The sequence below is a fragment of the Buceros rhinoceros genome, unplaced genomic scaffold, assembly GCF_000710305.1.
Source record: "Buceros rhinoceros silvestris isolate BGI_N320 unplaced genomic scaffold, ASM71030v1 scaffold8408, whole genome shotgun sequence".
NCBI classification, from domain to species: Eukaryota; Metazoa; Chordata; class Aves; order Bucerotiformes; family Bucerotidae; genus Buceros; species Buceros rhinoceros.
The window spans coordinates 29,774-52,357 of NW_010427377.1; the positions used below are offsets into that span (position 1 = coordinate 29,774).

General features: G+C 37.4%; 1 protein-coding gene across 1 annotated transcript in view; it reads right to left on the reverse strand.

Moving 5' to 3' along the window:
* The window catches only part of THSD7A (thrombospondin, type I, domain containing 7A), a 107,049-nt gene that overhangs the window by 20,841 nt on the left and 63,624 nt on the right, over window positions 1-22,584 (reverse strand). The window contains exons 12-17 of the mRNA XM_010141861.1: window positions 19,272-19,535; window positions 8,181-8,359; window positions 4,668-4,673; window positions 3,052-3,185; window positions 1,131-1,284; window positions 154-295 (exon numbers count right to left, since the gene is read on the reverse strand). Of these exons, the coding sequence (XP_010140163.1) occupies window positions 154-295; window positions 1,131-1,284; window positions 3,052-3,185; window positions 4,668-4,673; window positions 8,181-8,359; window positions 19,272-19,535 (879 nt within the window). The remainder of the gene's footprint in view (window positions 1-153; window positions 296-1,130; window positions 1,285-3,051; window positions 3,186-4,667; window positions 4,674-8,180; window positions 8,360-19,271; window positions 19,536-22,584) is intronic.

Below are 22,584 nucleotides of genomic sequence, written 5' to 3' on the forward strand. Positions count from 1 at the left end.
TATTTTATCTGGATCAAGTAGCCTGAATCAGTTTTCAGTACAAGCTCCACGGCTCCCTCCAGGTAGGAACAAGAGCTGAAGAATCTGTCCTGTAAGGTGAATGGAAGTAAGCCACAGTCCCAGGCTGTCAGTAGAGCATAATACCACAAATACCTGTCACATTGTAGTCATAGTGGTAGCAGTTTTTGTTCAAAGTGCAGACTTCAGTCTCGGTGGCAGCAGGACAAGACTTCCCGTCATCTGGTTGTCTCAAGGATTCACCTGACCTTTCACGGACACTACTGCCATTGCATGGCTTGGAAGGGAGAATGGAAACACCTTTGGTATTTTGGCATGGTGGTATCTTTTCATGCAACATTATAACCACCCTTCAAATAATCCCTTCACAAAACACAAATGTAAAATAACAAGCTGTTATGTAGAAGAAGCCATTTCCTTTTTATTTCAGAGAGAATTCAGTCTGCTCTTTCATCTTGGTACTACCCGAGATGAAATATCCTCCAAGTGGGTAACAGCTCAGTACTTTGTTAAGTAGTTAATATGTTAGTACTAGTGCTTTGGAACTATTTCACTCAAACTGGATATTGGGATGCTCAGCTCTCCAAACACTATAACGTAGTGCACCAGAGCCTGAACACTCAGAGGTACTGAAACACTTTTTTAAGTTTAGCTTGAATTTTTAGACATCTTTTTGGAAATTGCTGGCAGGAAGGGGAGAAGAGACCTCTTAGGTCTTTACATTCTCAGTCATGACCTACAGACTTTGCTTGTAACAGGACAGTGACATTTTCAGAACAGTTACTGCACTGCTATGGAGAGGGCCACGGCTAGGCTCAAAGATGGACTGACAAGCCACTGACAAAGCTTTTCCACCACACAGAACCCACCCCATGCTGAAGAATGACCACCGGAGACATTATATTTTGTGTAATGGAACAATTTCATGTAATGAGAAAAACTGGCCCACTTTAATTGCAACCAACTATCAATCACCATAAAGATGACAGTAAAGATAGATATTTGCACATGTAATCATTGCTCAGATCAGCATCTTTGCACAATATGTCACGTGTACATTTTTTAAGTATCCTCCTAAAACTAGAAATGTTACGCTTCAGTGTACTTCTTACCAAATAACATCGAGACCATGATCCCCATTCAGACATAACACAGTCTTCAGGACATGGTAACGTGCATTTTCTAGCACCAAGTGGCATCTCTTCAGGATCACACAGATAGTCCTCTACAGTGTCAGAAGGACCATCCACAGTGTTTAGCATGCACCTGGAAAAAAGAACTGCACATAAACTGAACTTGCCATGGATTTTGCATGGTAACGCTGGTCCACAGTATTATGAAGCACTTTAACATTTGCACACAACAATCATGGAGTAACAGAAGTAAATATTGACCTATGACTATCCAAGAAAAGCTGAACAGCCACAGTAAAGCCTGTTTTTACAAATGACAGCCATATAAGGAAATGCATAGAATTTAGGCAGTCCCTATCAGTGATTTGCTGAGAGTTTCTGGGCAGGTGATTTACTTGACATTAGCTTACCTTTAAGCCAGAATAATGCAAATCACCTACAGTTTAGACGTATTTTGTGCATGCTTCAACTAACAATTTTAACTCTAGAACTATTAAAACTTTTAAAATTTTGTATTCTTAGTATTAATCCCTAATTTACAAGGATTCTTTTAAATTACCATTATATTAAATTAGCAGATGGGGGCCCAGTTCAGAAATTAATATGCCTACTTTTCTACAACTGAAGATGACAGTCTTCATTCCACAGTATTTCCAATGCTGTGGCATCCACTGTTAACTTACCCCTTCCACCTGTTAGCAGAAAACCAACTAGGACATGACTTAAGAGGCTTGCGTCTGTTTTCCAGAATTGCAAGTCAAAAGCCCTTATCAATAAGAAGCCTTTCACACCAGAAGAAATATTTGGAGTTTCTTCTCTTCGACCACATTAGGTTTTTTACAAATATCTTACGTTATCAGACTAAACTAATTTTTTTAAACACTCTCTGTGTTCACGTAAACACAAGAGATTCAGCATGAGCATACACTAGCTTTGTGGAATTAGCACTTTAATGGCATTATGTGATAATAAACGAAAAGTTACGTTTTCAGTCCCAAAGGGCTGAAAACACTTTCTGTATCTTTGATGGTAGTGTTAAAGTCTATTTTTCAACATAAACACTGATTAATTTTGATTTTTCATATTATAGTATTCTTAGGGGAAATTGTTTAGAAGGTACTGTGTGACAAAAGTTATGCATAGTCATATGAACTTTGGTCAAACAAAGATTCAGACTTTGACCTTCTTGGAGTAAATGGTTCCACTGAGGAAACTGTGCTATTGTGAACAAAATAATGTAAATGTGCCAGCTCTCATTTTGAACCTTCAAGCTGAATTTGCATTATGCTTTATTATTTAGATTTATAATATCAAATTGTATGCCGCTTCACGGATAGCCGTTAAAAAATTAGGACAAACCTCAACCAACACAAACATACGGCTTTACTTGTCGTTGTATCACACCATTTGAGACTAATTTTAATTAACCTTTGATTAGAGCTCTAGGATGATGAGCAAGCATGCAGAATGCCTAGATCAGGTTCAAAAACCACAAGATTTCTGGCTTCTTCTATTTGACTTCATTCACTTTTGCCACTTCTTCCTGTGTGTGTTACTCCCAAGTGCATATGTTCTTAAAAGAGTTTTTAAAATCGGTTTCACATAGAAAGAATAATTTCACCATTTAGAAAAGCACTAAAATCATACGTTACTGTGTTTGTAGTAGTATAAGTACAATATACATTTGTTTATAAACTAGGAATCATGGCCTATATCCATAAACAGTCGCAGAGCCATACGGCACTCACTGAAGCCATTCAGATTTACATCATCCAGGGTTCTGGTCCAATATGCTATGGCTGGACTTAACTACACATCACAAAGAATTACATCAAATTAAATACAGCCATGAGTGAAAGTGAAGGTTTTCTGAAGTGAAGGAGGAGCAATACTGTTTTACCTGACTTTCCTCGTTTGAACACCTTCTCCACAGTTCTCTTTTAAGTCCACATTGGTCACCTTGCAGACGCTCCAGGGCTCAGTAAGCCATATGTACTGGCTGCAGTCACTGTGGCACGGGACTACCTCATATACCTGGAATCCACGTTGAATGTCAGTTTTGTTTCAGGCCAGTAAGATAAACGTGTGACAGTGATCATGCAAAAAAATGTTAATTCTCTTTTTGGTAAGAAAAACAAATATAAACTTGCTAATTTAGAAGCCGTAGTAATTACACAGTAATTAAAATACTTGATAGAAAAGTACAGAAACAGCAAAAAGCTAAGACATCTAATGATAGATCCCCTGGTTTTCTCTGCCACTAAGTCCATGCTATGCTGTTTCCATCAATAACATCAACACATCTGACATAAAATCTGTAACTATGATGGGTCACAACCACATTGTTTAGAAAAATGCTGTGAAAACTTGCTAAAACTCTACTTCTACCCTTCTTACCTCTCCTCAACTATTCCTTCCCACTGTTATCAGTTGTGGGGCTTTTGTATTTCTAAAGGAAAGTAAGGTCAAGTTAAATTAAACCAATTGTCCTAGTTTGAGCTAAAACTTCCTTGTTTTGGGTAATGGACAAATAGGAATTATTCCATGTAGTACAATAATTCCGCATTCAATTGGTTAAGGGAGTTGGGTGAACGTAACGTTACGTTAGGAGCCTTTAAAAGCAGCAGCTCAGGGGAGTGTTGCTCTCTTGGACTCCGGACGGCTTCATGGAGGTGGGACTGCCGATAATCCGCTGGCTGGCGACCAGGCCCGACCTGGCCCGACCTGTCGAATGACCAGGCCCGAGAGCTGAGGGCCTGCACCCCCAGATTGCTGAGGATCACAGACTGTGAACTATTCCTGCCGTGAGTCTCGTCTGAATCGGGTGAGATATCCAGACTCCCAGCGGTTTCGCGCAGGGAGTTTTTTCCTGCGGTTTACTTGCTGCGCGGGGGTTTCTCCCCTCCGTCTCACCGCAAGGAGGATTCTACTTTCTCTGCCTGAAAGCAGCTGCAGAGTCTTCACTCCCACCTCGTTAGTTGGGTGTCTGCCCAGAGCACTGACCTTGAACAGGACTGTTAAGAACTGTGGTTATCTAAGTCCTCTCTTCTTTCTTTGTTCTCCCTTTCTCGGTTTGTGCCTATATATATAGTAGTGTATAGTTGTGTGGTTTTATTGTTTATTAAAAGTTTGTTTCAGTTTCCTGGACGCAGACCGAGGTGTGAATTTTCTTTTTTCCCCCCTTAAACCCCTTCTGTCTCTAGCGAGACAAAGGGGATCGCTAAGGAATTTGAGGAGTTGTTACGTCAGTCCCTCGACCCTTAACACCAATGTATACTGATTCGCTTTGTTTTTCATTGTGGATACTTAAAACTGTTCTAACATATTTGTGTACTAGCATTAGTATTATGCTTAGATTTGAATACAGATTTGAAATAGTATCTCGGATAGTAATTTATACAGTGTTCCATATATTTTCTCAAACAAACATTACAAAAAAAGGACAGTCAAGCTGTAAACACTGGAGCAATATCAAGAAGCACCTTAAGATTATCTCTGTATTTTAGAAACACTTACCTGTGCCTGAAGAAAGTGTTTTCATGAACCCAAAGAAAAACCAAAGATAAAAAGAAAGAATTATTAGAGTCAAGCATAGGCATTCAAATGGCATTCATTTAGCTTTCATTACAAACAGTATTCTATGACTTCTGCCAAGCAAAAGGCATCCATTTTTTCCTCTTGGATCTCCCTTGCTGTCATGGGGCATTTTTGCAAGAAGTTTGCCCTTGGAAAGAAATAAAAGTTTATAAATCACAGCTGGTGGGAAGAGGCTATAAATTAGCCAGTCTTTTTCTCAGTCCCTAACACACGATAACACTGTTTTCTTTTTTTGCCTATAATGAGCATCAACTCTTCATACAGTGGGGAATCCGGTTTCCTTAAGACAAGAGAAAACTTAATGGTTTTGGAGGATATCGGACTCCTCTATTAATTGGAATTGTTCTGACAGCATTAAGTGCAATAGATTCAGGGAAATAAAAGGAACTGGCATTTCTCATCCTTCCAAAGTTTCAAGTCCTTTATCGAGTATCTTAATTATGTACAGATTACTTAAAGTTCATTGCCTCAAAATTATCTTATACTAGCTAACTTCACATATCATTCTGCCTATCAAGTCAGCACAACTAATATTTCTAGACAATCTAAGACACTGTCCTAAGCAAGTTGTTGATTTCTTTTCAGCAACACTGCTTGGGTAGAAAAAGAGGGCTGACAGTTTGATAGCTTATCAGTTAACCTGCAACAAAATACCACTAGTCACAAAAACCCATAATGCTTTGAGCAATGAATGCGTAGATTCCAATATATCACTATGCAGCTGATCTATCCATGCATAAGATGACCAGCATAGTCAGCGTATTTGTGTCTTCTTTGAACTACATAAGCATTAACCCAGGCATAAAGATGGGTGGTGTAAATGCATGTTAAGCAAGGTGTTGGACTCAGTGTACAATTTGTAGTGTCATGGGACACTTTTATCCAGGTTTTCTTAAATAAGAATAGGGAAGCCTTAATTTAGAGAAATGTCTTACCCTGGTTAGCGTAAGAAGAAATACATAAACTCCACCAAAAGCCTTTCCAGTAACATAAAAATTAGGTATCTTGCCAGAAAGCCAAAGAACTCTACATTGCATTGCATGTGTTCGGTGGTGGTCTCTTGACCCGACTAGCACTTTTGTAACTGTGACTGCAGGCCATGGCAGGACTGCATACCCACCGGCTGGATAAGGGGGCAACTGAAGAGAGGCACGTACAGTGTCAGATTGGCCTTTTCATATGAAATCCTCTGAAGACCACTGCCATGATTTTATAATAACCCTGACTCTACTATTATCGTAATTATGAAGACTTTAGCCTAGTGAAGTGAGTACTGAGAAGCTTCATTCACTTGGAGTGTGGTTTGGGAGTCACCCTGGCCTGCACAGCCCAGGAAAAAAGACACTCAATGAGACATGCAGCATCCACTGTGTTCAGTCCCCATCCAAAATACGGTCATACATATCAGCCCTGAGAGACACTGAGCAACTTGCTCTTAAAACTTGACAAATGCCTTAAGCGCTTTATCTGAATGTTTCACTAGCCTTACCATTAGAAAGTTGCCCCAAGGCTTAACCCAAATCTGCTTGCAGCAGTCTAAGCCTACTGCTTTTTATCCTGCCCATGATAGCTGTGGCAAATGGCTTATTTCCTCCTGCTTTGCAACAGCCTTTTAGGTACATGCTAGCAGACTGACAGCATCCTCTCTCCCATCATCTCTTCCGTGGGCTAGACAACACAACTGCAGTCTTTCCTCAGAGTTTGTAATTCCTAGATCTCAACTTACAGTATAGGTCCCCTGAACATCATTGTCCACATACTTGTGGGCACCAAAGATCCGGTCTGACCGTTATGCTTTGTATGTATGCAGATAAGCATGTTACATTAATAAGTAAGAAATACACAAATAAAACAAATTATATTTAATAATTGAAATAAATATTCTGAAGAATCAGTAGTTTTCCAGCAGAATGAATGTTTAGATTAAATAATTAACTCAAAATAAGAATGCACGTGTATTCTCTGTGTTTCTGAGTGGACAGTGAACATATTTAAGATTGACAGATACAGCCTCTATGTTCTCTGACATTCCTATATAATCTGTTGAGCTCCCCCTCATGAAAGTACTATATTTTAATTTTATTTTTACAAGAGTCACATTTTGAATAATCTATTATTATTTGGCAAGTATTATGTAACGCTGCAAGAAATAAAATTTGACTCAAAGTACCAGTAGATGGCAATAGTGTTACATACAAGTGGTTAACAGACCTCTGGCAAAACCACCTTTAATAAAAGCCTATTATGTACTACATGAATATTTAAGAAGGTGAAAAACTTCTGCATAGACTATAATTTGCTCCTACTGAAATACATTCCTTCTAATTTAAAGCATATTTACATGCTGACCCAAATCCAGCAACTCTCATTCTAGTTAGTATTTTGTTAAAGTAGATCACAAACTTCGTTTATTAGCTACGGTTTAACACTTATTATTTTCTAAATGAGAACTAATTACATTCCCTAAAGTAGAAAATTAGATCAACAAGCTACTTGATTCTGTGCTAGCAAAATGTCAATAGGATAATATTAAGTACATGCATTTTTATTCAAATGTAAATTGACAGCTTTTTTTTTCAATTTTTGAATATTTACAGAGAAAACTCAGTGGCTGTTTAACAAGCCTCTGCAGACTGAATTAAATTCAATCGTAATATGAAAATATATCAGCTCTGAAAAGCATAAAGTTAATTGACAAGGAAGGTTTTTCTTTCTAAAACTCTCCAAGCAAATAGGAGAAAACAAGCTTCAGGGGCTTGACTTGGACAGGTGCTAAACTTGGTTCCAAAGACTAAATGCTCATTAGTGGTCAAAACACTCCCAGTGTGCTCCTGGATCACATTTTCTGGCTTAGTTTCACTTGAAGAGGATCCAGATTGTGCATCCAGACTGCTCCGTATTGGAAAATCAAGTGTGGTTAGTGGGACAACTGGGAGATTGTGCATTCCTGAGTGGAACTGCAGTGCCAGGGCAAGTGTACTCAGAAGGTGAAGCTTCAGCTTGACTAAAAACTCTCTAAGGGACGCTGGGATTATACTGTGTGAGTGTTTAAGAAGTTTTAATTTGCTTTCTGATCTCAGATGGTTGGGGAATGACACTAAGAATCTTACCAGTTTGACTATCTGTAATGAGACTTTTTACCCTTTGTAAGAGAAGATCTTCAGAAACGTGGTCTTCACAATCTGCATGTAAGAATGTTTCATTGTCTCCAATCTGCAGTTCAGATAATGCACTAAGTTCTTGCAGATGTGGAATTAACGCAGGCAGTTCCTTTGCTGACTGAGGAAATCAAAGCCAACACATACTCCTCCTTCTATCTGCATCTGCCCCTTATGTTGTATATTTTTTCTACAACAACAAACAATACAGCTAAAAGTGTTATCTAAGGTATGGAAAAAGCTCTATCAATAATGTAAATATAAATCAAATTACCTGATTGACATGATCTAGCTTCGGACAGGGTCTTCCACCATTGTAGGGTTTTTCGCGGAGCCATTTAGACCGAACCTTTACCCCACTCCCACAGGATTTACTACAGCGAGACCAATTGGACCATTCGCTGAGCTTGCAGTCTGAGGGACACGGAATAATACAGGCTTCCTCAATATAACCTGCATGAATGGAAAAGGAAGTGAAATCTCTTCAGCATGTTACTCAGCTACTTCTCCAGAAGTGCTCGTCTAATTCATTTCGATTGTCCAAAGTTTGACTTGACAGGCCTGTGCGAATAGACAGATTTCTTCATCATTAGGGCTAAATTAAATTCTGCAGAAAGTTGACATATATAGCTGTGTTAGAGCAGCAGCTGAGCATCCTCGCTGCTATCTGATTAAGATACACACTCAGCAGATTTCAGCATTCAAACTTTATCACAGCTACAGTGTAGCTGACACTAACCATCTCTTCGTTGCATCATTCTTAACACTGTAAAAACAATATTATGTTTTTAAGGAAAAATGGTTTTAATTAAAAGCTCCTCCATAATTGTATCAAGTAATTCAACTGCAGTAATAGGTCAAAAATCCAAGAGAATCAAAAGATACACATCTTAGCAGCCTAGAGCAAGAGAACTTAACACCTTGTGACCTTTCTAAGGCTAGAAAGAGAGAGTGGCCTGCCACATTAATGATCTGCCGATTAACAACCATCTGCCCCAGCAGCACACTGAATAATTGCACTGAATGGAAAAGCAGATGTTTAGTCTGGATAAGTCATTGGTCCTGAGAGGTTAGAAAGGGGTATGACACGGTCTGCAGGGAGTAACATGAGGCCTCAATTCACTGAATAAGTGAAAATGTCTTTCTTTCAAAAGCAACATATGCCATAGATCTACATTATGTGTCATTTATGCCAATATTAACAGCAGAAGCTGTAAAACCTCAAATAGTGAGCCAGCCTTTACTGCATTTTTACTACACCTATACCCTAAACCTATATGAATTTCTCTCTCCCCTTTCCTGTGTCAGATCTGTAACATTTACTGGCAAATGTTCACTTCAAAGATTAAAGAAACCTCAGTGCATTTAAAAGTTAATTAAAATATTTGATGAACACAGTTGCAAAATTAACACGTACTTGGGTAATATCCTTCCCAAATGATTGCCACAGTTTGCTAGGCACGGTTTCAAATGTTTCTTCTATCTTGAATTGTTTTTACTTTTAAAGCAATCGCTGTTATTTTCATCAGAGCTGATGTTAGCAGCTTTATGTTTTTAACCTATAGTTCTAGGTAAAGCTATTGTGTCTTTTAAAAGCAACCGATACCAAACACAAGTTGCATAAAGAATTTAAAAAGAAATCAGTTCTAGTTGTTTTCATTAATTTGTTTTAGACATAAAGAACAAAAGGGTTTTTTTTTAAGACATACTCAGAACACTTTATGGCCAAATTCAGGTGATTATTTTGTCCCATATAGCTTTCCTCTGTTTGGAAGTGTTCAATACTTAAATAAATATATAGAGCCCATCCTGAATTTGAGCACTGTAAAACTACTGTACACCAAGTTTATCTTCCTTATGACAGCTAGAGCCTTATCAGCTTGAATTACAAGCATGTGTGTTAAATATCTCTCACCATTTGATTCATTAGCTCAGTGATACTAGAAATGAGATGCACTCTCAGAGCCCCATCCTACAGTGAACTTTGATCGCAGAAATATGAAACTGTATCTTCACCAGAAATGAGCTTGTAACAAGTCCTCTTAGATGCTATACAAAACCATAGACTCATAAAATCGAGCAACATAACAAAAAAAATTAAAAGAAACAATTCCCTCCAAGCAATAAAATAAGCATTTAGTGATCTTTATTGTCTGATAGAACTAAGTGAAGATTTCACTGCTCTGTGAATTCTCTTGAGATTCTGAAATGCTGCCTTTACTTTCAGTATAGCTTCTAAGTAATTTTTTTGTGAAGAAACCTTCTACTATAGAAAAATCATGCCATTTAGCATTTATTAAATTTCTGCTTCTGTAATTAATGTCTGAAAGAAACAAATTCATCTTGTTCTAAATACACTGTACAACCTGAAGTAGTTAACTTTAACCAGTATAGTCTGCTTCCAGAAGACTTGATCTTAAGGGCTTAAAATAGTTCCTTCCCTGAGCTATTTTAAATTTGTCTTAATTAATCTCAAAGAGATCTTCCCAACCTGATCCAGTCATAGAAAAAGATCTTCTCCAACACATCACAATATTTTGGGACTTGGGTAACAATAGAATAGGAATACTTCATAGCCACTCCAAAAGAAGCCTGTGTGGGACATACTAAACTAAAATGATTGACAAATTAGAAACTATTTTGCTTTATTTCCTTTCAGTTCATCCAAATGAGAACAATAAAGGTGGTTTGTTTTTTTTTTAGGTAATGAGAGTGTTAGCTAAAAAGTTTCAAAAGATATTTAGAACTTCACAGACAGACATAGAATCAAATACATTATACCACACACAAGTCCCAGTTAACATTTTAATTACACTGAGCTATAGTTCAAATGATTCCATAAAATATCAAATGAAACCATAGTACCGCAGCAACCCTTCTTCACACTATGTATGAATCATTAACTGCTATCCAGTGGTATACTAAGAACACTGGATAAAAATTAGGTCAAGGACATGAACAGAACAAAGGCATCCAGAAAGGAGTTTCACAGCTTCCAAGCATTCTCCAAACAGAAGGAAAAGAAAATAAATGAGTGAAATTATTTTTCATGGCAAAGAGTCAGAAGTCAAAACAACAGAGGAGAGGCAAGACAAAAGAGACACCGTGGGGGAATAGAGGAAAGGATAAGATAAGACTGGGAGAGGGAAGAGGAAAATGAATGGCTCAGAACACAGTCAAGAGAATTGTAAAGACATACTGCATAGGGATAGAAAACAAAGAGGAGAAATGAAATAAATATCCTGCCAAAAGTGGTATCTTGGTCAAGCAATGCCCTCAAGAGCCTACTCTGGTGTCTCCTGACCAGACAGAGAAATGAAATGAAGAATGTTCCCACAAATAAAAACAGAGGACAAAGGGAAGAAACAAAAGGACCGTGGCATCTCATTTGCATTCTGTAAGTAATTAGTGTGTAGAATTAAAATTACCCTGTTATGTCTGACATCAAAAAGTTTTTGGCATCATCATCCCTTGACATCATCTTTTCCTCTCAGATGACCCACTATTTCGCTCAGACTATTAAGCATTTAGCTCTGCCACTGGACTCCCTTGGAACCCAGGCAGAAGCGGACTTCAAATTGCTTTAGGAATTTCCTCTAGACAATAAAGAAGATTGAATTAAAAAAAAAATTACTTGTCGGAAATGACTTGTTCCTCTCCATTTACTAACCGTCTAATTCTACTTTCGAGAAAAAGCTTCTCTGAAGTATGTCATCACCTTAGATGCCTTTCTGTATGTATGATGTCAACATATCTTTTAGGGTGATTAAGGGTGATAATCTTCAGAAATTCACAGCAATCACCCCTCAAATCCAAGAAAGCAGATGTTCAGGAACTTTGAAAACTCCATACTCTTTTTTGTTTGTTTGTACGAGTTTTTTTGTTAAATTTCAGGATCTCGTATTTGTAGACTTTGTTCACACTCTAAAAATTTTACCAAGTGAGAAGAGAGCATACTCTGATACACAAAAAATACACAAGCAACACAGAAAACAGAAATATTATATGCAAATGGGATTGGTGGTGCAGCTACACAGTTTCTGACATGAAAAGGACATAAATGGACTATTTTTCAATTTTCAGTCTTGTTTCCACTCTAATCTAATCAACCTTGAAAGGGTGCCCCTCGTGTTAGGCAGTGTAACATCTTATTACAGAAACAGTCCTCTAATGTGTGGTTATCTGTATGGTAGAATATCATACAATTACTTCACACAGCCAGGTTGTATAATACAATTGCAGCAAATGCCATGCTAGAGCCTTGAGGTTAAAAGAACGAGCAAAAAATTACCAAAGTAGAAATAGACTCAGAGAGAAGAAAAGAATGAGAGCAGTGAAGCAGCTATAAGGAGCTGAGGAAAGGAGTGCGAAGCTGAGGGAGGGACAGCGAAATAGAAGACCAACACTGTAAAGGCTGAAGACACATTCTCTGGACACCAGCAGTTCATGTGTTGCCTGCTCTTTCTCCTCCTGACTAAAGTCTGCCACTGCATGCTTCCTGCAGCTCTTCCTTCCCCCCACAGCATCTGAGGTATGCTGGAGAGATGAGACCTTGGGATGCTGTGGTACAGAGCATTGGCCCTGCATGGTCTGGAAGCGTTTGGAAACAGATGCCCATCTCTTCAGATCTGTTCCTTTCCCCAGTGCAGTAGTTTCTCAATTATTTCAGTTTCTATCAGCTGAACTTCATGAGGCTGTGAAATGGAGAGTTGTCTACTATGAGCAAGAACACGGCTCTTCTATCATTAAAGATTTATTACTGCAACCACAGCTTAACGAATGGCTTCTATGAACTATTAGTAGTATGAACTGAACTCATTATTAAAAGGAAAAGGTTTATTGTCCCATTGTTAATTGGCTATAAAAACTGGACTCCTAGAACAAAGTCATTAATAGATGTGATGGATAATTAATAATGGAAGACTTTAACAGACTTCGCACTTCGTCTAATGACAAAGCAGGTATAAAGGTTTTTTTCCCCACAAATGGGACCTGCAATGTGCAAAACCAGACTGACTACAGGAGTTGAAAGGTGAAGACATAAAGAACATCCTAGGAAGTGTTCAAATGAACTCTTTTGTCCTTAGGACTGTCAGTTATACTCCTGCTTTCATGACTAAAATGTCATGCTATGTTTCCAAGAAAAAACTTGCAATGTCAGAATGGTTTATGTTATTTAACACCGATTTCTTGATTTTTTTTTCCCCAAGAAAATACAAAGTTCTTGGTTTTCACCTTCGAGAACCAAGAAATATAAAATTATTTGCATTTCACTTGTAACAGAACATATTTATTTCTTGAGACTTCATATATCTGCGTAGCCGTGGAAAGCTAGATTGAACTCCATATGATTTTTTATTTTTTTTTTTTTTTTTTTTTTTTTTTTTTTAGGATTACCCTTCAAAGCCTCAAAGCCTTAGAGCAGTTGTTAATGTTTAGCTATCTTCTGCATCAGCAGTTCTGTCTCTGGTGAACTAACTACAGGGATGATGGGTGACTGCTTCATAACTGATGTCCTGTTGACGGGGCAGATATGGCAGCACCATAATGCAGAGGTCTACGCTAGTATTTCTGGTGCAGGGCAATAGGTAGCTTATTCCTAGAGAACTCACAACAGGACAAATATGGCATCTGGTATATATTAATACAATAGATACAAGCTACGAAACAGCAAAGTATCCTAATAACCGTTTGAGAACCTAAGCCTACTACCATACTAAATTAGGATCTCCTACAGGAAATACATTTGTTTTAGAATAAACACTCGTCAGAAAGTCTCAGTTAAATTTTAACACTCTGCTACTTTTAGTTGGTAAATTTGCATTGCTACAGGTTAGAATATTGCAAGTGACAAAAAGATTTAAAAAAAATAAAAGTGGATACAGCTAGTTCTAACTGACATCTCGGAGCCTGTAGAACGTTATAACATATGAGATTTTACTATTGCACGCATAAGCAATAAAATACAAAATTCCTTCATTCACATTGATACTCCAGGCAGCTGTTGTAAAAGTGTTCACTGATATGCAGATATTTCTCTGTAATCCCGCACTTAAGCCTTGTAGCCATGGAGAGCTTTGTAGAGTCGGCACAAATCAATGCATCTCATTTAATTAATGCTAAAGGGGCAAATAATCTCACACTAATAAGGCAGTAGACAAACTATCCTGGATTGGTTGGCTGTGCCTAAGGTCTTAACAGCAAACTGACATGAATTAAGAAGGGTAATACGACCTATATAAAAACGCTGCATCTGTCTGCCATGCTACCATGTTTGCCTTCACTATGTGCACACATACACAACCACTGCTCAGCTTATCTGGGTCATGATTCATAACTGATATATAACAGAAAAAACCTAAATATTGAAGAGTAAATAGTGTAGTTCAAAATCATGACAGTAGCCTGCTTTTGGGTTTTTTTGTCATGAAAATTCCAACATACAGTTTAAAGCGACCATGAAGAGACTCTCTTTCAAATTTTTTTCACAAATACGTGGAAACAGATTGTTGGCAGACACATGTCATTATCCACAGAGCTCTGGTATGCTAGTGATGACAGAGGTAAAGCTAAGAAAAACAACTGCTGCTTTTCTAACGGAAAAAAACTTTCACACTTGACTATCAAACAAACTGTACATTTCTGTATTTCTCCAGTAAAATTACCTATGTAGTACTGAAACAAAGCAGAGACCAGAGAAAGGGCTATTTGTATGCCTTCTATTAAGGACACAACAGGTAAATAACAGCTCAGTTGCCACTTTTAGCTGACATTACTGCATATGCTGACAACTGTCAGCTGTTAGCTCCTGCCCACAGAACTGGCATGGCTGAAAAATACCAGCAGCAGAATACTTCAAATAGCTGCTGAATGATGCTACCTCTTTCATCAATAAATTAAGCTCAAATTTTAAACAACGTATTTTGAAAAGAAAAATCAAAGTATTAGGCATATATAATACTGAAAAAACCCATAGATAAAAAGAAAATATGAAAAACAAATCTTGATCTCCTGAAGTGGAAACTTAGGTCTATTTTCAGCTGTTTGGAATTTCTCCTGAAGTACCTGTTAAGCTACAGAAAGTTAAGCACCCCCTTCAGGAGGACTCTGCCTGCTGCTTCTCCAGTTTTCTCACCTAGCAGTAACAACGGATTTATTTAACCATATTTTGCCTTTCCTCTTTCGTTATGGTCACTACTGTCTTTTTAGGAAACTCGTTGTACTTAGGTACTTAGGACTTTGTAACTGCACCAATATGTCAAAGATTATCAAAAGGATCTTCTTATGGGTCTACTAATTTAGGGCCTTCCTTGTGTCATGCACATCCTTTAGCTCCTTGGTGTCTGTGAAACTGTTAGTTAAATCTTCTCAAATCTTTTGAAAATGAGATGTGTCAACCAGCAAAAAGAGCTCTGAAGTATTCTTCTACTCCTGTTTACCTTTTCTTTTCTCAGTAGAGTTGACTGAGTTGTGATTAGAAGCGCATGACATTTTTCAAAACAAACAGCATGACACTGACCCATTCGTGGCCTCATAAATTTACATGGCAATATTTACATAAAACTTTCGACAGCCTCACAACTTGAATTTCTTGTGGCGTTTTAGTATATCACAAAACATATCCCATGATATATTAATAACTTCACTGTGGGTATAGTTTGTCCCTCTTGTCAGATTTAGAGGATGTTGCCACGAGTGAAGAAGTACTGTTATTCCCATTTCCCACCTGATGATTTCGTGATGACAGGAGATAACAAATTCAGGTAAGAGTTGGACACAGCACAGGAAACATCTTATTTTAAATAATGGTCTTGATTGCTCTCATAGTCCATGCTAATTCACCAAATCATAGCCCATAAAAACCACTTGGAAAAGAAATAATGGCTTCACAGGAATCAACAGCAGAATAGATTTCTGAATAAAGCAGGTGACATAACAGACAAACCTGATGCTTCTTTGGATCAATTACAAAATCAGTGAAAAATTCAGTGTTACCATTTCCATGGGGAAATAAGCAACTCTGTTAGAATTTACAAAAATAACCAAGCAGGCTTCAGTTATGAGTCCTGTCAAGTTTAGCTTGAAAAAGTAAAAGCAGATTGATGGGAAGCTACAAGGTACTTTAATTTGCTAGCAGAAGGAGTAACTATTGTGATACCACAGAAGCCCCTTGTTGATTTGGCATAATACAGCTTTTATATTTGTTTTTAAAGGAGAAAAAAAAACCCAGCACACTTAAATCTAGAGAGGATGCCAAACTGAAGAACTGTCACATGCCAAGGGCATGAAAATAACAAGAAAAACATCATAAATACTGGCAAGATATAAAATAGGAGTTAACTGGCAAAAGAGCAGTTTATACATGTTGTGAAAAATAAAAAATCATCAAAATGTAATCCATGAATACAAAGCAGATATTCAGAAAAGGCAGCAAACATATACTGAAATCAGATTGAAACATCTGTATCATTTGTTCTAGCCCCCTTGTATCTGCAGAAGTATGTTAAATCCAGAAAAATGCTGAAGGCAGACAATAAATTAGGTAAGAAAAAATCTGCACAGTGTGTAAGTACAACACCCATCAGTAACAGATTAAAGTTCTAGAAGAGCTACTGGAAAGGAAACCATAATTTTAGTGACATATTCCTTAGCATCAATTTAATTCCTTACCATCAAAGTCAGGTTAGATGCTTCATTCCCTATACATCTGAAATGCCTGTCAAACAATTTTAGGAAGTGCAAGGAATGCAGGATTAGTTCAACAGCAATCCCAAGCTTCATCCGCCTACACCCAAACCTTGGGCCAAAATAAAGGTACTCTCTTCCTCGTAGGGAACTGATGAGAAAACACACAGAGACGCCTTGTGCTTCACTACCACAAACAGGTAATGAAAAGAGAGGTGCATGTGTGTGTGTCAAAGACCCAGACACGCTAATAAACTAATCTAGAGAGAAAGAATTCAAAGTAAAGCAACCCCAAAAGCAAAGGGTTCAGACTTCCTAATCTACAATAAAGGTAGTAATGACTCACAAACATTTCCAGTTTACAGAGAGGTAAAAGAGACTTCAAATCTTCCAAGAGAAAAACGGGAAGGAAGTGTAGAAAGAAAAAAAAACCCCAAACAAAGCAATGCTATATTGTGTTTTAGGAAGGGTGCCTCTGGAGCCTGCTAGTGCTAATAGCATGTAAACAGTAGCCCTGGATATAGTAGGTATAACAACAATATACTGTTAATAGCTTTTCCAGTGGATTATTATTCATTGTGGTCACTGTGAGTGTAGGTGACATTCACTGATAAAATCCATTAGATTAGAAATTGCTACCATGAAGAGCTGTAACGGATCAAAGGTGGTTGAGAATATCCTTTTTCTTCCATTTTTTTTTTATTCCTGCTTTATATCTCTATGATTCTTGCAATGGAATTGAACCTCAATGTGTACTGCCAGACCTTGAAAGCACCTAATCTCATCCTCATTCTACACAAAGTAGCTTTTTGCAAGCGACTTCAAACAGCACGTTACCTACCACACACAAAACCTACAACTTGCTCTTGGACAGACAGCTTCTTCCCTCATATGTTTTCCCTTGGCTGTTGACACAAAACCAGACAGTCCCCATTCTTCAAGTCAATGAAAACTAACTGGCAGGAGGCAATCAGTCCCTCTAGCTTCTCATGGACTTAAGTTCTTCTGTAACTTTCCACTTTTCAAAGGTCACTCAGGAACACTTTTGAACAATGTTGACAGAGCACTTATTTTTAACATTGTGTCATATGTAGCTAAAGTTAAAAAAGAATCCAAAAAGAAATAGGAAATGTTCCCTATTTTATAATTGAACAATTAGTTCACTACATGTAGTTCAAACAAATAGTCTGAACAATTCAGATTATTCCACAGCTCTTTTTTTCAACATTCCCTACCAGCTTTCTGAGGAGCTTCAAATTCCCTCAGGTAGTTGTCCTAGCCCAGGCTGATCCCTGCTCTCAGAACTGCTTGTTGTTAGAGGTAGTTGCATCTTTTGTTACTAACAAAGATGCAAGTGGTCCTGGTCAGGCTAAGCATGTGTAGCATGACCTCTTTAGACTACACAAAAGAACAAAACTAAACCTTTGCAGTCCTCAACCAAGAGCAAACAGCTGAGAGCAGAATTGAAGAACATCCTCAGAGCAGAAAGGGAGATGTCCTGTCCCATGAGAGTTTATGTTTTAGACTTTGTGATTCAGATTTGTTCATACAAATTATATTTAAGTACGAGATAACTACAACAAAAGATGATTTTGAAAAAAAAAAAACCACCAAAAAAACCCCCCAGCCATGAGAAAATTATTCACAAACTTAGCTTCCAGCTTTGCTTTGAGGTATTCAGCTGAGTGCTCACTTTTCCATTGAATCACAAAGATATGCTAAAGCTTGGTTTGATACATTCAGTTTCTAATTTATCATAGTTCTAAAAAGGAATTAATAGTGCTGGTTAAAATCCCCTTAAGTAATTCAATTTATTTGATTAGCTATTTTAACTTTATCCAAATATATAAATGAAATTTCTGTTATCTTACCATTAGAAAGCAGAATACATATACAAATTAAACTCACATTGACCTTCTAAGGGCACTAACATCGAGCTTTTCAAAGCAATAGCTCAGATACAATTTTGCACTGCAAGCGGGAAAACAAAGGAACGCAAAAACTCCACTGATGTAAATTAGCACATTTCTGGCTCACTGAAAATTGGAAAGTGTCAGTTTTGATCCTAACACTATAGACACATCCATTTTAGGGAGGAACACTTTTCCCTCTGGGAGCAATGTGAATACAAAGAACATAAAGTTTTACACATGACAGAATTCCGCAGAGGAAGCGTTGTGTGCTGTTGAACTCAGGCTAATGCATGCCTGTTAACGTGCTGAAGAACAAATGGTAGAGATAAGGCTATTTAAGGAGATTAAAGCTATCTAAAGAATCTGTGGAAATAATTTCAGCCTTTCCAAAGTCGTCTTGAGCTGTCCCTGTTTATTTTTTACGGATGTGACCCTTCTAAAGGGCTTTATTCTCGAATTTGCAGGTACAATTATTAGAGAAAACAAGGTTTTACTTTTATCTATTAAAATACATATTTAGTAATTTACCATGAATTTACTTTTAAATACTGCATTGTAGTAATCAGTAAAAATTAAATTTACTGATTGGCAAGTCCGTAAAAACTTGCAAAATAAGCTGGGTTTTTTTCCTGGGTTTGAAGGTATCTTGGGATGAAATGCAGCCTAAGCAATAAATACGAATCTGCTAATTCTACCTGTAAACATAGAATGTTAAGTGAAATAAAGCAATTAAGTAAACAAATGAAAGAAAAGAGGTTTCCAAATACCGTGACTGTTGCATCGTGACGTTTCCACAAGTCGATTGTTTTGGTCATAGCATGCCATGGCCTGGTAACGATAGCCTTGTCCACATTCCTTAATGTCTCCTTGTACCTTCATTCCCAGCAATACTTCCAGCTTACCCTCTGGTAAAATACAGTCTGACCAGTTTCCCACAGGCTGCGCACTGTACTTGTAACATGGACAAAACTGATTCTCTATCAGAGGATATAACTGGGAATTTTTGCATTTATCCCTTTTCTTACTTTTTCCTAGAAAGAAAAATTAGAAAATTATTTCAGAAGGTCTGTATCAGCTTACATTACCCCAAAAATTTCATTTAGACTTCTGTAACAAGTGCTTGCAATCAAATAACATTTGCCTAGTAGTAGTTACATTGATCTTTATTCATTAAATTTCTAAAGTGATGGATGTCTACAATCTGCACAAACGCAACGTTTTTAAAAAGTCCATATTATTTATATTTACTCTGGATAAAAGTTCTTTGGAAATACAGTTTGAAAAAGTTACCAATTGAAAGAAACATACCATTTTTCTCTTATTTCATTAGCAGTGTGTAGTCCAATTAAAAAAAAACTTGTCTCTGGATAAAACTTTCCCAAGTTGAATGAAATTGCAGAAGGAATTAACATGCATCTTTGCTACAGAGGTACCTTCTTTCAAAATGCCAGAATAATTTCATTTCATCACCTGTTTTCATACATGGGTTAGTAATTACCATTCCTCCCTTCTTTCTGTGAAATTGTTTCTTTTCAAATCTCTTCTTGTTTTTCTTCCCCAACTGGAGCATAGCCATCCACTCACATTATACTTCCCATTTCTAATCTTCTCTTTGGTAAAGTTTGCTCGGTTTTCCTTTCCATATCAGACTGCTCATATATATTAACATAGAAGTCTTCGCAAAAGTAGTTTTTAAAATGCTTGTTACTGAAATATTATTGTAAATCAGCATTCTGTAGTATTTTCCTTATTACTCAAACCAAAGCCCTGGACACAACTTTGCAGCGCCCTTAGTGCTTTTATTTACTATTGCCTTCATTTTATCAGTTTATCTTACTTTTGACAACACAACTTCATCTTAAAAATACACTTCTCCTACTACTACTAATTTTCACCATAAAAAATAATGAATTCACTCCAGGTCAGCTTTAGGTGTTGGGCTGGGTAACACTTTGCCACAGAGAATACACCACAGCACATATCACAGTCAGAAAGTTTGAAGTTTTAGCTTAACTCAGGTCAGGAAAGTATGTCAAAGTGTCACCAGTATGGTAAAAGAATATGTTCTTCCTTGCTTTGTTTTTAAAATAATAATAAAAAAATGCTAGTCAGGTATTTTTTCCCCTTGTGGAAGCAAATGTGGCATAAAGTTCACTGCAGTTACAAGACAGTCACAGTAAGCCTTCTTGAAGATCATGAATTATTCATTGTCCACAGGTCTGATTTACAGAGGGATGGAGCAGGGGATAGGGTTTAGATCCTACCACGTTCTTTCTGAGGCTGCTAATGGGCACCCCCCTTCGCTAGCTTTCCTCTACCACAGACAAGACAGACTAATTGGCAAATAGTGCTGTGACACAGGCCCAGTCTCACTCTTGAGGTTTCAGTTATAATCTAGAAGCAGAGCATATTTTTTTCTCTTCATTTCCTGCAGAAGAAATAAAAAACCCAAAAAGCAAAACCTAACATTAAAAAGAAGTTGAATAAAGAAGCGTTTCAAAGTGGACAGGTGTCCATCACATGGAACAGGGAAAAGTTTGTTGGACATCATTGGAAAACCTTTTAATTATATCAAGTAAAACCTCAAGAGGTTTCAAGGGACACAAAGTTAAATTATTCTTAAATATGTCAAGAAATAAGGCAGAAAATTATGCAACATATTGCCTTATGTGGTGATCTGAGCTGCTGGATGAAGGCAATGGAAGAACAGAGAAAACAAAGAATGTAGAGAGCAAACATGTAGCCAGAGAAAGGACTGGCTTAATCTGACATTAAAGACTGCAACTAAGAAGTTCAAAAGGCTGAAAATGATGATCTATAGCAAGAGGCTGAAACGTACCCAGGTGCTACAGCAATTCTATATGCACCAAAACACTATCTGAGAGGGAAATCTTGGTGTAGCCAAGGCCAGAAGTAAAGTGGAGTGGAAGTGGGTAACACATGATCCTGTCAGGCAGAGATGATTGTTGATTGGTCTGTCATCAATTGAAATAAAATAGAATTTAAAAAAAATCCAGTTTCACTAGATTTTTCTCTTAAAAGGTTTTCTATTGGAAGCTCCAGGGGGATTTCAACACAATATTTTATCTCAATTACAGTTCAGTGTAAAACAAATAAAACTGAAGAAAACAGACCCAATTCAATCTAGTGAGAATTCAATCTGGTTAGACAGTGCTGGCAAGGTACAGAAGTGCACAGAATCATGGTTGCTGAGGAATCAAATTGTAGACCTGCTTCCAAAACTCTTAGCTGAGAAAACACACGTAAATCAAGAAATGCAAATAATTAATACGGCCTGGGGCCACTCTGGTTTTCATTACAGATTTTCAAATCTGATTTCTTGTCTTAGCAGAATTAAACTTGTTTAACCTTATTTGGAACTGAAAGTGATTTGAGAGTGATGTGAAGAGAAGAGATCTACCCCAGGACTCCTGTGAGTGCGTCGGACTGCCTACATCATGTGGAAAACCCCAAAGTCTGTGTCTTTTTACACCATTTAGCCAGTCACCTAGTGTTTGTGAGTTACATGCTTTTCAGCATTCACTAAATTGTCCAACATTTGCCTGAAAACTATCAGTAAAATAAAGTTCAAGGAAAAAAGAAAAGAAAAAAGGTTTTGAAAAAAAGCATTTTTTAAAGCTGTAACTTACAAAAAATGCTTGAAAGTGTAACCTCGAAGGATTGTCTCTTATATTCGTTAAATGTTTAATGCAAATAGATAATCTCAGGGACATAATTCTGTAAAGATGATAAACCGTAAACCAGCAACCTTCCTGACCTCTGTGCACAGAAGTATGATGCTGAATCAGGGTTTGGAATAAATACTGCATGAAAACCTTTTAAATAGCAAACAATTGTGCGCCTTTTAGCGAAAAGATCACACAGGGTTCAACAAAAATGCAGGTAAATATTTTTTTATTTTCTCAGACTGAATCAGATTGTGGGTTAATTATGCTGCTTTACATTTTTCACCTCCCTGGAACTACAGACAATGCTGACTTGCCTGTCCGGAAAAGAAATGATCTGGTTTGCAGTGTACTGTGTGTGCTCTGTTTAGAAGAAACCCTGGCCGCCTACGCT